The sequence below is a fragment of the Pristis pectinata genome, chromosome 1 (assembly GCF_009764475.1).
Source record: "Pristis pectinata isolate sPriPec2 chromosome 1, sPriPec2.1.pri, whole genome shotgun sequence".
Taxonomy (NCBI): Eukaryota; Metazoa; Chordata; class Chondrichthyes; order Rhinopristiformes; family Pristidae; genus Pristis; species Pristis pectinata.
Genome location: NC_067405.1, coordinates 4,109,471 through 4,126,455, shown reverse-complemented (window position 1 = coordinate 4,126,455; position 16,985 = coordinate 4,109,471). Strand labels below are relative to the sequence as shown.

At 46.1% G+C, this 16,985-nt stretch overlaps 1 protein-coding gene across 9 annotated transcripts in view; it reads left to right on the top strand.

Moving 5' to 3' along the window:
- Positions 1 to 16,985, top strand: part of stk11ip (serine/threonine kinase 11 interacting protein) — a 154,944-nt gene that overhangs the window by 87,391 nt on the left and 50,568 nt on the right. For 7 of the 9 annotated variants that reach the window (XM_052014107.1, XM_052014144.1, XM_052014093.1 and 4 more), the window contains exons 15-17: positions 4,513 to 4,697; positions 8,435 to 8,578; positions 16,081 to 16,255. In XM_052014107.1, coding sequence (XP_051870067.1) covers positions 4,513 to 4,697; positions 8,435 to 8,578; positions 16,081 to 16,255 — 504 coding nt within the window. The remainder of the gene's footprint in view (positions 1 to 4,512; positions 4,698 to 8,434; positions 8,579 to 16,080; positions 16,256 to 16,985) is intronic. The other 2 variants (XM_052014097.1, XM_052014085.1) reach the window with 1 other exon arrangement.

Genomic DNA, 16,985 nt, shown 5'->3' with positions numbered 1-16,985 from the left:
TACCTTAAAAATATTCACTGTCCTTTGAGGAAGAGTTGCAAATGCTCCTGACCATCTAGAAAGAGCAAAAAAAGAGCTGCTGGAGGGATAGTCCCTATGCCTTCTCAGATGCTGCCTGACCCTCTGAGTTCCACCAGCAGCTTGTTTTCTCAACTCCTCTGAGAAAGATTTTGCCTCATCTCTTAATTGGGTGATCTCTTATTTTTTTAAAAATTGATCCTAGTTCTAGATTCTCCCACAGAAGGAAACCTCCTCTCCACAACCACCCTCTCAAGACCCCACAGGAACTTGTTTCTCGTTGGAGTCCCCTCTCACTCTTCTACACTCCCACAGATACAAGCTCAGCCTGACCAACCTTTCCTCATAAGATGACCTGCCCATTCCTGGTATCAGCCTGGTAAACCCATTGAGTTTCCAATACATTAATATCCATCCTTTAATCGGGAGACTAGTGCTCCAGTTGTGCTCTCACAAATGCCCCATATAACTGAGACATAACCCCCTACTTTTGTATTCCTGGCCAAATGCAGGCAACTTGGTCAGCCCAGATGAGTTGGGCCCTAGGGCCTCTTAAGTGCTGAATAGTTCTATGACTCTAAAACTATGATTCTATTCAATCCCCCTTCCAATAAATGATAATACTTCATTACCATTCCTAAATACTTTCTGTACCTGTATACTAGCATTTCATCATAGAGTAATACAGCATGGAAACAGGCCCTTTTTGACCCAACTCGTCCATGCTGACCAAGATGCTCATCTAAACTTGTCCTATTTGCCCAGGTTTGGCCCATATCCCTCTAAACCTTTCCTATCCATGTACCTGTCCAAATGTCTTTCAGATGTTGTTATTGTACCTGCCTCAACCACTTCCTCTGGCAGCTCGTTCCATATACACACCGCCCTCTGGGTGAAGAGGTTGCCCCTCTTTTAAATCTTTCTCCTTTCACAAACCTATACCCTCTAATTATTAGCTCCCTTTCCCTGGGAAAAAGACTGAAAAACCGTGTGATCACCCTATCTATGCTCTTCATGATTTTGTACACCTCTATAAGGTCACCATTCAGTCTTCTACACTCCAAGGAATAAATTCGTAGCCTGCCCAACCTCGCTCTATAACCCAGCCCCTCGAGTCAGTTTAGATCTGAATCCCAGAGCCCAATTTTTGCACAAGGTGTAAGGTCTGATTTTAAAACCATTCCTTAGCTGCCAAACGTGGGCTGATGTGTGCATATCTTTCCCATGGTCCCTCTATCTGGTTTTCCCCCCACTCCCCAACCCTCTCCCTTACTCTCAACCCAACCCCAGATACCTCTCTGGGGCCCCCACCCTATCTACGAAGGTGCCAGCTGCTATTTCAAAGAGTAGATGAAGTTCACGATCAACTAAATTATCTGATAACAGGATCTTGACATGGCTGCAGAGCCACCATCAATCTATCCTCAATTACCCCTCAATTGAGGCATTAAAGGATCTGCCACATGCCCTCTGGTTATATACACCAGGTGTTACAGTGTGTGTATATGGGTAGAAGATACAGGAGCCTGAGGGCACGTACCACCAGACTTAAGGACGGCTTCTACCCCACTGTGATAAAACTATTGAATGGTTCCCTTATACAATGAGATGGACCATGACCTCCGATCTACCTTGTTCTGACCTTGCACCTTATTGCACTGCATTTTCTCTGTAGCTGTAACACTTTACTCTGTACTGTTATTGTTTTTACCTGTACTACATCAACGCACTCTATACTAACTCAATGTAACTGCACTGCGTAATGAATTGACCTGTACGATCAGTATGCAAGACAAGTTTTTCACTGTACCTCGGTACAAGTGACAATAATATATCAATACCTCTGCCTTGGGGATGTTTCCTACTATGTACTGTCCATGCCTCTCATAACTTGGTACACCTCCAAGAGGTCCCCTCTCAGCTTCCTTCACTCCATAGTCACACATGGGTCACACTGGGTAAGGATGACTGCCTTTCTCCCCTGAGTAACATTATTGAACCGGATCTATGACTGTCTGGTAGGCTCTTGATCACCATTTAATGATGCTAGCTCCTTACGCCAGATCTACTTGGTTGAATTTTAAATTCCCCAGCAGACATGAAGTCATGGAGCACAGAAACAGGCCCTTCAACCCATCATGTCCATGCTAACCTTCAAGTAGCCATCTACATGAATCTCATTTACCAGAACTTGGTCCATAGCTTGCTATGCAATTCAAGTGCTCATCCAGATACTTGGACCCACCATCCACTCAGGCAACGCATTCTAGATTCCAACCACCAACTGAAAGGGAAAAAATTGTGTGCAGTTCTGGTCACCTAACTATAGGAAGGATATCAGTAAGATTGAAAGGTTGGGGGTGTTGTGGATAGTTTGGAGGGCTGTCAGAGGTTACAGAGGGAGATAGGATGCAAAGTTGGGCTAAGAAGTGGCAGATGCAGTTCAACCCAGATAAGTGTGAAGTGGTTCATTTTGGTAGGTCAAATATGATGGCAGAATATAGTATTAATGGTAGGACTCTTGGCAGTGTGGAGGATCAGAGGGATCTTGGGGTCCGAGTCCATAGGACACTCAAAGCGGCTGCGCAGGTTGACTCTGTGGTTAAGAAGGCATATGGTGTATTGTCCTTCATCAATCAGGGAATTGAATTTAGGAGCCATGAGGTATTGTTGCAGCTATATAGGTCCCTGGTCAGACTCCACTTGGAGTACTGTGCTCAGTTCTGGTCGCCTCACTACAGGAAGGATGTGGAAGCCCTAGAAAGGGTGCAGAGGAGATTTACTAGGATGCTGCCTGGAATGCGGAGCATGCCTTATGAAGGCAGGTTGAGGGAATTTCAGCCTTCTCTCCTTGGAGCGACGGAGGATGAGGGGGGACCTGATAGAGGTATATAAGATGAGAAGTATTGATCGGTAGATAGTCAGAGGCTTTTCCCCAGGGCTGAAATGGTGGCCACAAGAGGACATAGGTTTAAGGTGCTGGGGAGTAGGTACAGAGGAGATATCAGGGATAAATTCTTTTTTACTCAGAGTGGTGAGTGCGTGGAATGGGCTGCCAGCCACAGTGGTGGAGGCGGATACAATAGGGTCTTTTAAGAGTCTGTTGGATAGGTACATGGAGCTGAGAAAATTAGAGGGCTATGGGTAAGCCTAGTAATTTCTAGGGTAGGGACATGTTTGACACAGCTTTGTGGGCTGAAGGGCCTGAATTGTGCTGTAGTTTTTCTATGTTTCTATGTAGTGCAGAGAAGATTTACTAGAATGTTGCCGGGTCTTCAGGAGTTGAGTTACAGGGAAAGATTGAACAGGTTAGGACTTAATTCCTTGGAGCGTAGAAGAATGAGGGGAGATTTGATACAAAATTATATAGACAGTAAATGTGAGTAGGCTCTTTCCACCTGGATTAGGAGAGAGAAGTACGAGAGGACATGGCTTTAGGGTGAAAGGGGAAAAGATTAGGGGGAACATTAGGGGGAACTTCACTCAGAGTGGTGGGAGTGTGGAACGGACTGTCATCTGACATGGTAAATGCAGGCTCACTCTTAAGTTTTAAGAATAAATTGGATGGATACATGGATGGGAGAGGTCTGGAGGGTTACGGACTGGGTGCAGGTGAATAGGACTAATGGAATAAAGTTTTGGCACAGACTAGAAGGGCCGAATGGCCTGTTTTCCTGTGCTGTAGTGTTCTGTGGTTCTATTTCTTTTCTAAACCTCCTAACCCCCCCCCCTCCCCCTCCATCCCCTTCACCACCTACACCCTCTCATTATACACACCTCTGCCATGGGGAAGTGTTCCCTGTCTATGCCTCTCATAATTTTGTACTCCCCTCAGCTTCCTCTGCTCCAAGGAAAACAGTCTCTCCTCATGCTGGGATTCATGGAGTCGTAGAGCTAAACAGCACAGAAACAGGTCCTTCAGCCCAACTCGTCCATGCCAGCCAGGGCTAATTGTGAGCTAATACCATTTGCCTGCATTTGACCCATATCCCTCTAAACCTTTCCTATCCATGTACCTGTCCAAGTGTCTTTCAAACGTTGTTAATTAGTGTCACAATCGCACAGTCTTTTTTCCAGGGTTGGGGAATCAAGAACTAGAGGGCATAGGTTTAAAGTGAGAGGGGAGAGATTTAATAGGAACCTGAGGGGCAACTTTTTTACCCCGGTGGTGGCCTGTATATGGAACGAGCTGCCAGAGGAAGTGGTTGAGGTAGGTACATTAACAACATTTCAAAGGTACTTGGACAGGTACATGGATAGGAAAGGTTTAGAGGGATATGGGACTAGCTTAGGTGGGAATCTTGGTCGGCATGGACCACTTGGGCTGAAGGGTCTATTTCCGTGCTCTATGACGTATCTGGAAGCTTGCTGCCTACGTCAACTCCCATGTTTTCTATTAAAACAGCTTTTTTTTTAGAAGCAAAATATATAAAATTGTGTTCCATATCTTGAAGTTAACTGCTATAGAAAAGCTGCACTCTTTCCCTGCCACAGACGTCTGTCAACCTTTCATCGTGGGCCGTGTGGTGGAAGAGGATCCTGACCTGGAAAACAGCTGGATATTCCTGAGGGTGACGGAGGACGAGCTGCTGGAGGTGGACCTGATGAATGCCGACATCCTGGAGAGGCTGGAGCTCAGCACCCTGACTGCCATCCACACTGCCGAGGAGTTCTGGGAGGTAAGTCGTGCCAGGCTACCCACCAGGGGTAGTCTCCATTCCCAGAGACCAGGTCGCCATCAGGATCCTGCTTTAGAGATGTGCATGAAAGGAAGACCTCTTTGAGGAGCTCTTCAACTGGTCCCATGTCCTTCTATTCTTCCCCAAAGCCTTTTGATTCTGTTTTGATTTACATCTATTTCTCCACCTTCTAGAAACTTTCTTCTGAACTTGCTTCTAGGCAACATAGTCCAAACTGCAGCTCGTAACATTAAAATTTGTCGTCCCTTTATAATGATAAGGGGCTCGTCATGTAAAATGGAGGTGTGTAGAAATTTCTTTTTGCAGAGGGTGGTGAATATTCTACCTGGGTTGTCTACAACCCGACAACATGCATATTGAATCCTCCAATTTCAGGTAACCTTCTACCTAGGCACCCTCAATCATGCCCTTCTTTCCAAATCACCCCTCATCCACCCACTCCATTTGCCCACCACCCACACACTCCTCCCACTGGGTGTTTCTTCCCCCCCCCCCCACCCCCCACCTCTGTTATTTGGCTCCATGCTCCACCTTGCCCTCCTTTTCAGACTTCACCATCTGCAGCCCTTTGCTACCTCCACCTCTCACCTCCCGGCCTCAGTCACTGTTCCCACTCTCCCGTCCTCCATCTGCCTATCACCCCTCCTCACCTGGATCCGCCTATCACCTGCCAGCTCTTGCCCCACGTCTCCCCCTCACCCCTTATACTGGCTGCTCTTCCAGTCCAGCTAAAGGGTCTCGACCCAAAATATTGACGGTCCATTTTCCTGCTCAGATGTTGCCTGACCCACTGGGTTCCTCCAGCATTTTGTTTTTTACTCCAGATTCCAACATCTGCAGTCGCTTGTGTCTCCAACCCCACATCATACTCCAATCCCTACTTTGTCTCCTCACTTATTTATATATTTGTAGACACTGCATCCATCTCACAGTTTCCTTTCCTCCCCAGCTTTGTATCATCAGAATGCATTAATTATTACAGAGGTGGAGGCCATTCAGCCCATTGGGACCATGTCGGCTCCCAGCAGAGGACTTGCCTATCTGAGTATTACCCCGTATCCTGCAGTTTATTCTCCCCCATCAATTCTCCTTTGATTCATTTGCCACTGAGCTCTCACAAGGGGATTGTTTACAGTGGCCAATTAACCAACCAGTTTGTCTTTGGGATGTGGAGTTTGCCATGAGGGTTTCCACCAGGTGTTCCGGCTTCCTCCCACATCCCAAAGATGCATGGGTTGGTAGGTTAGTTGGCGGCTGTTAACTTACCCTGGTGTGTAGGTGGGTGAATTAAATCCAGGAGCAGTTGATTGGCATATGGGGTCAATAGGTTACAGGGAAAATAATGGATTGCTCTGAGCCAGCAGAGATTCGATGAGCCAAAATGTCATCATCCTCTGTTGTGAGGAAATATGTGCAAATATGTTACCCGCAGTCTCGTGAGCTCTTAATCTAAGCTTTCCTGTAGCACTTATCAAGCGTCCATTGAGACTCCAGATCCACTTGATCCTGATGGCAAGGGTCTCTTGTTAATAACTGCGCTCAACACAAGGGCTTTGTCTGTTGTGTCTGTCTTCTCTCTCTCTGGGCTGAATATCGGATGGTCTCTCACTGCATGCTGCTAGAAGTAACACCTCAGATTCACGTTAGCCTTTTCCCATTTGTCACCATGGTTCAGTGAACGGCACTGGGACTTGTCCACTCGTCTTGCAACAGACGCGGCGCACCGTTCAGCTAGTGCCACTCGGTGTGTGTTAAGGGACGTGTGTAAGTCTGGTAACCCGCAGCCACAAATTGGCAAGTGCTTGCGTCTGTCATGCTTTGAGTTCCTCTAGGAGCCGTGGCAGACAGCAGAATCGCACTCAGCATTAAGTACTCGGGAACTATCCACTCTTGCCGTCTCACAGCAGCATCAGCTCTAAAGAAGGCAAACGTTATCTATTCACGTGTTCATCAGGGTGTGAGGGACCACTAACTGTCACTTGTTTTACCTCTTCTATAGCACACTGGGGAGAATGGAAACTCTTCACTCACACACCCACCCCCTTGTGTGTCCAACTACAGTAACGTGCCTCATAAAAGCTAAACCCTGCTGTGCTGCCTCATAAAAGCTAAACCCTGCAGTGCTTGCATTGACCCTGCAGTGCTTGCATTGACCCTGCAGTGCTTGCATTGACCCTGCAGTGGGATAGTTCTACATTCCTTGCTGTAGAGATGGTGTTGCTGAAGGGCCTTGGTTCCCTCCCATCACCCCCCCCCCCCCCCCCCCCCCCCCCCCCCCCCCACCCCATCCCCTCACGTCGAACCATCTGGGACCTCAGTCAAGCTCCCCTTCTTGACGACCGGTCTATAGCTGATGGGGAACCTTTACGTAAAATGCATCCTGCGTGATGGTCATGTTGTGGCAGGGAGCAAGGCACTCTTGTTAATGTTCCCACCTCTCCTCTTAAACTTGGGGATGATCCTTACTGCGGTTTAGAGGGCTTGGGAGCAGATGGGATCAGCTCACAGGGCAACACAGTCGGCATGGACGAGTTGGGCCGAAGGGCCTGTTTCCATGCTGTGTGACTCGACTCCACTGCTATCCTCCCACTAGGCTTGACCTAGACACAGAGTCAACACTGGGAAGAGTTGGGGGCTTCAAGTTGGCAGAGTCTACTGTCACACACCCCTTCCTCCACCATAGCTCGGACACTGGAAGGTATAGGGGGCAAATAAAGCGGGAATGCTGGAGGAACTCAGCAGGTCAGGCAGCATCTGTGGAAGCAGGGATAGAGTTGAAATTTCAGATCTGAGACCTTTTGTCAGAAAAGAGAGAGAAGCAGGTTTTTAAGTGCTAGAGAAGATGGGGAGAGGGATGGGTAGGATATGTGATAAGGTGAGGCCAGGGGTGTTGTGGGGATAAATTGTCCTGTGGTCAAATGAGGTAATGGGGGTAGTTAGAGGGTGTTAAATAGACGTGTAAAAATGTGCTAACGTACAGGATTGTGATGGAAGAAATAAACAGTGCCAATGGAGAAAGAAAAACTGAGGCTTTATCAGAGGTGGATGACCTGGCAGAGATGGCCAGTACTGATACACACAGAGCAAGCAAGTAACCTGAGGTTGCAGAGTTCGTTTCTCATGTTCCGTTAAAGAGGCACAGATAGGGTGAGTGCACACAGTCTCCTTCCCAGGGAAAGGGAATCAAAAACTAGAGGGTATAGGTTTAAAGGGTGAGGGGGAAAAGATTTCACCCAGAGGCTGATGGGTATATAGAATAAGGTGCCAGAGGAATTGGTTGAAGCAGGTACATAACCACATTTAAAGACAATTGGACAGGTACGGACAGGAAGGTTTAGAAGGATATGGGCCAAACGCAGGCAAATGGGACTAGCTTAGATGGGCATCTTGGTCAGCATGGACAAGTTGGGCCGAAGGGCCTATTTCCATGATGTATGACTCGTTGGCTAACTCCTCCTGCCAGGTAATCCAAGGAAAGGAGGCCTGTGGCTGATCAACAGCAGAACTCTGATCCACCTTCATTCACAGTGTTTCCAGGCTGAGATGGAGAAGTTTAAGGTGGTCCATGGGGTGGGGGGGAAGTGATAGATTGCTGCCAGTTATCAGTGTTTAGTATCTCCCCAGCCACGAGCACAGCAGTCTGCTTCTACGAGGTGCGTGCTGTGTTCCTCTCCAGCCATTCGAGGTGCCCCGTAACATGGTCTTCTTTGTTCCAGGAAAATAATTCTGAGTGTTGCCTTTCTCGGCAGAGCAGAGGCCGGCTTCTCCCTACAGTGGAGTGCTGCTTCAGCTACATTCGCAGGGATAAACGCAAGAGGAAGTATGTGATCATGGACACAAATCCCCAGGAGGCCTCTCAGGTGAGTGTCAGTGAAGAGGCCAGAGAAGAGATGAGATAGAAAATATTTGAGATATTTATTTATTAGTCACATGTACATCAAAACACAGTGAAATGCTTTTTTTTTGCGTTACTGTGAATGTGCTGGGGTCAGCCCGCAAGTGTCGCTACGCTTCCGGCGCCAACATAGCACACCCACAACTTCCTAACCCGTACGTATTTGGAATGTGGGAGGAAACCGGAGCACCCGGAGGAAACCCACGCAGGCACTGCGAGAACGTACAAACTCCTTGCAGACAGCGGCGGGAATTGAACCCGGATCACTGGCACTGACGCTAACCGCTACGCTAAGTCACCATACTTTGTCTTGAAAAGAAATGGATATGGGACTTCAGTAGTTAGGTTTCTGCACAGTTTCTTGTGACAATTCTGTTAATCTGGCACTTTCAAGACTTTGCCACACCAGCAGGTTTTCTGAGTCATTGGATAGTATTTTGTGAACACTCTGACACCAGTTTTAATGCACTTTTTTAAAAAGATCTTACACGGTAACATTGCAGTGAACCTGCTAAGTTTCAAAGGAGCATGATCAACAGGGCAATGTGCGAACCGGGGCCCCAGTGAGTGGTTAGAACCATAGAACACTACAGCACAGAAAACAGGCCATTCGGCCCTTCTAGTCTGTGCCAAAACTTTATTCCGCTAGTCCCATTTACCTGCACTCAGTCCATAACCCTCCAGACCTCTCCCGTCCATGTATCTATCCAATTTATTCTTAAAACTTAAGAGTGAGCTCGCATTTACCATGTCAGATGGCAGCTCGTGTTCCACACTCCCACCACTCTTGAGTGAAGAAGTTCCCCCTAATGTTCCCCCAAACCTTTCCCCTTTCACCCTAAAGCCATGTCCTCTCATATTTCTCTCTCCTGATCTAGGTGGAAAGAGCCTACTCGCATTTAGTCTGTCTATACCCCTCATAATTTTGTAAACCTCTATCAAATCTCCCCTCATTCTTCTACACTCCAAGGAATAAAGCCCTAACCTGTTCAATCTTTCCCTGTAGCTCAACTCCTGAAGACCCAGCAACATTCTAGTAAATCTCCTCTGCACTCTTTCAATCTTACTGATATCCTTCCTATAGTTAGGTGACCAGAACTGCACACAATACTCCAAATTTGGCCTCACCAATGTCTTATACAACCTCACCATAACATCCCAACTCCTATACTCAATACTTTGATTTATGAATGCCAGGATGCCAAACGCCTTCTTTACAACCCTGTCTACCTGTGACGCCACTTTCAGGGAATTATGTATCTGAACTCCCAGATCCCTTTGTTCCTCCGCACTCCTCAGTGCCCTACTATTTAGTTAGGGAGTGTGGGAACCAGGGCCCTGGGGAGTGTGTAACTAGGGCCCCAGTTGGTGAGTGTGTAATTGGGGCCCTGGTCAGTGGTTGGGGAGTGTGTCACCAGGCCCCCGGGAGGGGAAGGGGTGGTTGGGGAGTGTAAATTGTAAAACAAATGCAGTAACTAGGGGTATAACTGTTTGATTGCTCACGTACACATCACTGGCTAGCCCAGCATTTATTGCCTATCCATAATTGCCTCTGAATTAAATGTCTAATTGACCCATTCAGAAGGTAGTTAAGAGTCAACCCACCTAACCATGGGTCTAGAGTTGCATATAGACCAGAGTGTGCTAGGATGGCAGATTTCATCTCCTGATGGATGGGTTTTAGTGATCCAGTGGTTTCATGGTCATTGTTAATGATTCTAGATTTTTATTCCAGCTCTCATTATTTTGACGAATTTAAGTGCCCTAACTCCTTTGGAATTTCAGCTCGTCTCCAGGTCAAGAAGTTCTGCACAGTGATGCAGTAACTTTAATTACTAAACTCCCACACTCATTTCCAAGAATGAGCTCTGGCATTTCCTCCCCGCCTCCACCCCCCACCAACCCTCCCAACCATATCTCATCAACTTTCCTAATATTTTGGAGCGTGTTTTCCCTGCAATGTGAAAGGAACAGCAGTATGTTGTTAATTAAAGGGTCCTTTAGTTGAAGTATCACAGGGAACTGTTAGGGAAGGCTGGAGTCTCTTGCAGCTGCTTTGGGGCTTTGTCTAATAATGAGAGCCAGGCTTTTACAAGTAAAGTTAGGAAACAATTTTTAATTTCCACAGAGAGTGGTGAAAGTTTGGGGCACTTGTTATTGTCAGGGCATGGATGAATTTCTTCTAACCAAAGGAGATGGGGTGGGGGGGAAGGCAGAATGTGAATGGTGGAACAGAGCGGCTGAGTGATATTTTCTGACCTTCCTGGCGGGGGGGGGGGAAGATCCTCCTCCTGCAATGCCTTCCACCACCTTGTCATGCCCTTTTACAGCCGTTTGAAATAAACACAATGTTCATTTTATCCGATCAAGCTCCCAGAGAGGCTGTGACATTGACCGAATGTCCTGCTTTAGTGGGAGCCAACTGCAGGGTAAAAAAATTAGCCTCAGACCCTGGCTGCTTCTACGAAATGTGCAGTAGGTTTTATAGGTTGTGAAGGAGGGCAGGCGAGCCTTCAAGTTCAAGTTTATTGCCAGGGGCATATGTATCCATGGTATAAATACCATAACAATTAGCCTTTTGCAGCACAGTACATTACAAGCTAGACAAACGTAAACTACATACACTTAAATTAACGTAAATTATACGCAACTTAGACGATACAATAAGCAGAAATGACTTAACAAGGTTAGTGCAAGTTGAAGCTCCCTTCCTGAGCTGTCCATGTGAGATGGTTGGGTAATTAAAATGGAATGATAGAAGAATGTAGTTTTGGAAAGGTGGAAGCGGGGTAAATGTTTGTGTGGAGAGGGATCTTGCAGTGTGGAAAGTTGACGTGCGTGGTCAGCAGGTAATTAGGAAGGCAAATGAAATTGGTATTGGTTTATAATTGTCACATCTATTGAATTATTAAACTTATATAAGACTACTGAACGGTCCCTTAGTACGATAAGGTGGACTCTTGACCTCACAATCTACCTCATTGTGACCTTGCACCTTATTGCCTGCCTGCACTGCACTTTATCTGTAACTGTAACATTTCATTCTGTATTGTTTTACCTTGTACTACCTCAATGCACTGTGTAATGAATTGAGCTGTATGAACAGTATGCAAGACAAATTTTTCACTGTACCTCGGTACATGTGACAATAATTTACCAATTTACATAGAACAGTACAGCACAGTACGGGCCCTTCGGCCCACGATGTTGTACCAACCTATGTAAACCTTATCCCCATTCAATCTATCCCCATCTCCACGTCACCTCCCATAACCCTCGATTTTTCTTTTGTCCATGTGCCTATCTAATAGTCTGTTAAATGACCCTATTATATCAGCCCCTGCCACCACCCCCGGCAGTGCATTCCAGGCACCACCGCTCTCTGTGTAAAAATAAAACAAAACTACCTCTGACATCTCCCCTGAACTTTCCTCTGCGCACATTAAACGGGTGACCTCTAGTATTGGCCATTGTCACCCTGGGGAAAAGATGCTGGCTGTCCACTCTGTCTCTCATAATCTTATATATCTTGTATACCTCTATCAAGTCTCCTCTCAGAGGATGTCGCTCCAAAGAGTAAAGCCCTAACTCCTATATCTACTGAGATAGTGAAAAACTTCTGTTTGTGTGCCATCCAGACGGATTATTCCGTACACAAGTACATCGAGGTAGTAAAAAGAAAAGAGAATGCAGAATATAGTGTTACGGTTACAGAGGAAGTGCAGTGCAGGTAGACAAGGTGCAAGGGCCACAACAAGGTAGATTGGGAGATAGAGTTCATCTTTTAGAATATGAGAGGTCCATTCAAGAGTTTAATAACAGTGGGATAGAAGCTGTCCTTGAACCTGGTGGTATGTGCTCTCAAGCTCTTGTATCTTCTGCCAGAGGGGAGAAGAGAGAATGTCTGGAATGGGAAGCGTCCTTGATTATGTTGGCCGCTGTAAATGGTATGTTAACCTTGTAAGGAAACTGAGCTGATGTTGTGCAGGCCTTCAGTGAGCCCTCATGGAGTACTGTGTGTATTTCTGATCTTTGTACTTTTAACTGTAGAATTATGGATGTGTACAACTAGGATCAGGCTAAGCCACTGGGTCCCTCAAGCCAGCGTCACCATTTAACAAGATTGCGGGTGATCTGATTGTAACCTCCACTCCTGTATTCCTGTCTACCCCCAGCAGCCTTTCACCCTCTTTCTCATCTACTTCTGCCTTAATACTCAAAGTCTCTTCCTCAAACTAACTGTTTTATTATTGCCACACGTACCGAGATAGTGATAAACTTTGTTTTGCATGCCATCCGTACAGATCATTTCATCACATCAGTACATTGAGATAGTACAAGGGAAAACAATAACAGACTGCAGCAGAATGGATAAGATAAGATTTCTTTATATTAGTCACATGTACATAGAAACACACAGTGAAATGCATCTTTTGCGTAGAGTGTTCTGGGGGCAGCCTGCAAGTGTCACCACGCTTCCAGCACCAACATAGCATGCCCACAACTTCCTAACCTTTGGAATGTGGGAAGAAACCAGAGCACCCGGAGGAAACCCACGCAGACATGGGGAGAACGTACAAACTCCTTACAGACAGCAGCCGGAATTGAACCCAGGTCACTGGTGTTGTAATAGTGTTACGCTAACCGCTACATTATCGTACCTGCAGATGCTGGAAGTCTGGAGCAGCACAAAATGATGGAGGAATTCAGCAGGTCAGGCAGAATCCATGGAGGGAAATGAACAGTTGACGTTTCGGGTCGAGACACTTCATGAGGTCCTGATGAAAGGTCTCGACCCAAAACGTCGACTGTCCATTTCCCTCTATGGATGCTGTCTGACCCGTTGAGTTCCCCGGCATTGTGTGTGTTGCAACAGAATGCAGCAGAATTTCCAAGACTGGATACTTTTGAGAGAGAAATTCACCTCGTCCGTCGTAACTGAGTGACCCCCTAGTTCTAGATTCCTCCTACAAAAGGAAACTCCCTCTCTACATCCACCTGGTCAGAAATCCTCAGAATCTTTGTTTCAATCATCCCCTCTCACTCTTCTGAACTCCAGTGGATACAAGCCTAGCCTGTCCAATCTTTCCTCATCACACAAACCCATCTGTCATGGGTATCAGAGTGAACTGTCTCTGAACTGCTTCTTGCATGTTGGTAAGGCCTTACTTGGAGTACTGTATACACTTCTGGTTGCCCTGTCATAGGAAGGATGTCATTAAACAGGAGAGAGTGCAGAAAGGGTTCACAAGGATGTTACCGGCACTGGAGGGCTTGAGTTGTAAGGAATGCCTGTATAGGCTGGGACAACTTTCCCTGGAGTGTAGGAGGCTGAGGGGTGACTGTTTTGAACCTAGAACAGCACAGCTCAGAACAGGCCCTTTGGCCCACAATGTGCCTCCTACCTACAGAATGCCCATATTCCTCTATTTTCCCCTCATTCGTGTGCCCATCCAAGCCCCAATGAATCTATAGATGTTTATAAAATCATGAGGGGCGTAGATAAGGTGAATAGTAGTCTTTTCACAGGGTAGGGGTGTCCAAAACTAAACTGGACTTAGATGATGATTAAGATGAGAGGGGAAAGATTTAAAGGGGACCCGAGGGACAAGTTTTTCCACACCGGATGGTGAGTATACGGAACCAGCTGCCAGAGGAAGTGGTCGAGCCAGGTACAATAACATTTGGACAGGAACATTTGGATAGAAAGGGTTTAGAAGGATATGGACCAAGTACAGTCATGTGGGACGAGATCAGTTAGGTAACTTGGTCCGCATGGGACTGTTTCCGTGCTGTGTAACTCTGACTCAACACTTGCATTCTTTGTTAAAGAAGGAGACCGGCGCTGTACACAGTACTCCAGATGTGCTCCCACTAGCGCTGCATATAATTGAAGCATAACTTGCCTACATTTTAGGACATGGCTTTAGGGTGAAAGGGGAAAGGTTTAAGGGGAACTTCTTCTCTCAGAGAGTGGTGGGAGTGTGGAATGAGCTGCCATCTGACATGGTAAATGCAGGCTCGCTCTTAAGTTTTAAGAATAAATTGGATAGATACATGGACAGGAGAGGTCTGGAGGGTTATGGACTGGATGCAGGTAAATGGGACGAGCAGAATAAAAGTTTCAGCACAGACTAGAAGGGCCGAATGGCCTGTTTTCTGTGCTGTAGTGTTCTATGTTTGTATTTAATTCCCCTTGCAATTAACAGTAACATTCTGTTCCTTGTCCTTTGTGAGTCATACATTGAGATCCCTGTCTCAGAGCTCTGCAATTGCTCACCAATTTTTACATCACCAGAACAGGGTTACCAGGTAGATTCCTTAAAAGTCAAAAGTCGAGTTTATTGTCATCTGCACAAGTCCATGTGTGCACAGGTGCAATGAAAAACCTTCTTGCAGCAGCATCACAGGCACAGAGCATCATATAAGCAGCATTCACAAGAAAACAAATTAAATATAAATTATTGCAATTTTTTTTACAAGAAAACACAAATAGAACAAAAGTCCATTATAGTGCAGAGTGATCAAAGTGGTCATAGTGTTGCGATACTGAAGTAGTGATTAGGGTTGTGCAGGTTGGTTCAAGAACCAAATGGTTGAAGGGAAGTTGCTGTTCCTGAACCTGGTGGTGTGGGACTTCAGGCTTCTGTACCTCCTGCCCAATGGTAGCTGTGAGAAGATGGCATGGCCTGGGTGGTGGGGATCTTTGATGGATGTTGCCTTCTTGAGGCAGTGCCTAATGAATGAGGGTTTTCCTGTGAAGAAGTAGAATACAGCTGTACTCAGAGGGGTTTAGAAGAACGCGAGATGAACTCATTGAGAGCGATGGATCAAGTAGATTGAGACTTTGTCTGGGTAGAGTGTCTAAAACTGGGGCTCATTTCCACAAAAAGAGTTCAGATGAGAAATTATTTTACACTGAGGTTTATAAATCTTAGAAATTCTCTGCCACAAAGCCCTAGGAATGCTTAAACGTCGTTGAAGGCATGCAAGGCTGAGAAGTCAATACAGTTTTGAACTATAGGGGATAGAAGGTTCAGGTGATGAAGTGGTATTGTGTTTGGGGATCAGCTGAGATATTATTGAACTGGATGAGTGGACTTGTAGTTGTATACTTGTTCTGTAAAGTATTTACCCCATTCTGAAAATTACGATTCAGTCTGCTTCCACCTCTCTTTCAAACATTTGCATTCCAGATCAAACACATTTCTAGTGTTTTTTTAAAAAATTATAATTTTTCCCCTCTTCCCGGTTTCCTTGGCTTTCAGTTTTTGGTTGCTAACTTGCTTGAAATGGAAGCATTTCCTTTCTTATTCCATCAAAACTTTCAAAGATTTTGTGAACATATCTATTAAATCTCCCTGGAACCTTCTCTGCATTGAGGAAAAATTTCTCGCCCTCAACTACAAAGTGAAGTCCAGAGTTTTCTGGCCTCTGCACTAACTTCTGTATCTCTCGCTGTTTCAGACCCTGATTAAGATCCTGACCGAAGCATTGGAAGCCAAACAGCAGTCGGAATCGGAGGCTTTCTCCAGGCTCCAGTGCCTAAAGTGCCGGCATGAGTTCGAGGAGCTCCAGAAGACCAGTCTGGTCTCTGGGAGTCCGGCCATTGGGCGAGAGGGTAACCTGGACCACCCAGAGAGTGAGTGACTCTTCATAGCACTGTGTCTCCTTGTAAGGAAGGTCTCAGATGTTGCATTGGAATTAGTTTATATTATTGTCACATGTACTGAGGTACAGTGAAAAACCTGTCATGCCTACCGTCCCTACAGATCAATTATTGCACAGTGCATTGAGGTAGTACAAGGTAAAAGAAAAATAACAGAATGCAGAGTAAAGTGTCACAGCTACAGAGAAAGTGCAGTGCAGGTGGACAATAAGGTGCAAGGTCATAATGGGGTAGATTGTGAGGTTAAGAATCCATCTTATCGTACTAGGGAACTATTCAATAGTCTTTCAACAGTGGGATAGAAGCTATCTTAAGCCTGGTGGTACATGCTTTCAGGCTTTTGTATCTTCTGCCCAATGGAAGAGGAGAAGAGAGAATGTCCGGGGTGGGTGGGACCTTTGTCTATACTTGTTGCTGCCTCAGTAAAGCTGCCAACATGAACAGAGTCCATGGAGGGGAGTCTAGTTTCCGTGATGTGCTGAGCTGTGTCCACAACTCTCTGCAGTTTCTTGTGGTCATGGGTAGAGCAGTTGCCATACCAAGCTGTGATGCATCCGGATAGGATGCTTTCTGTGGTGCATCAATAAAATTGGTAAGGGTCGACGGGGACATGCCAAATTTCTCTAGCATCCTTAGGAAGTAGAGGTGCTGGTGAGCTTTCTTGGCCATGCATTGTGCACTCTCTTCTATGATTTATTGAATC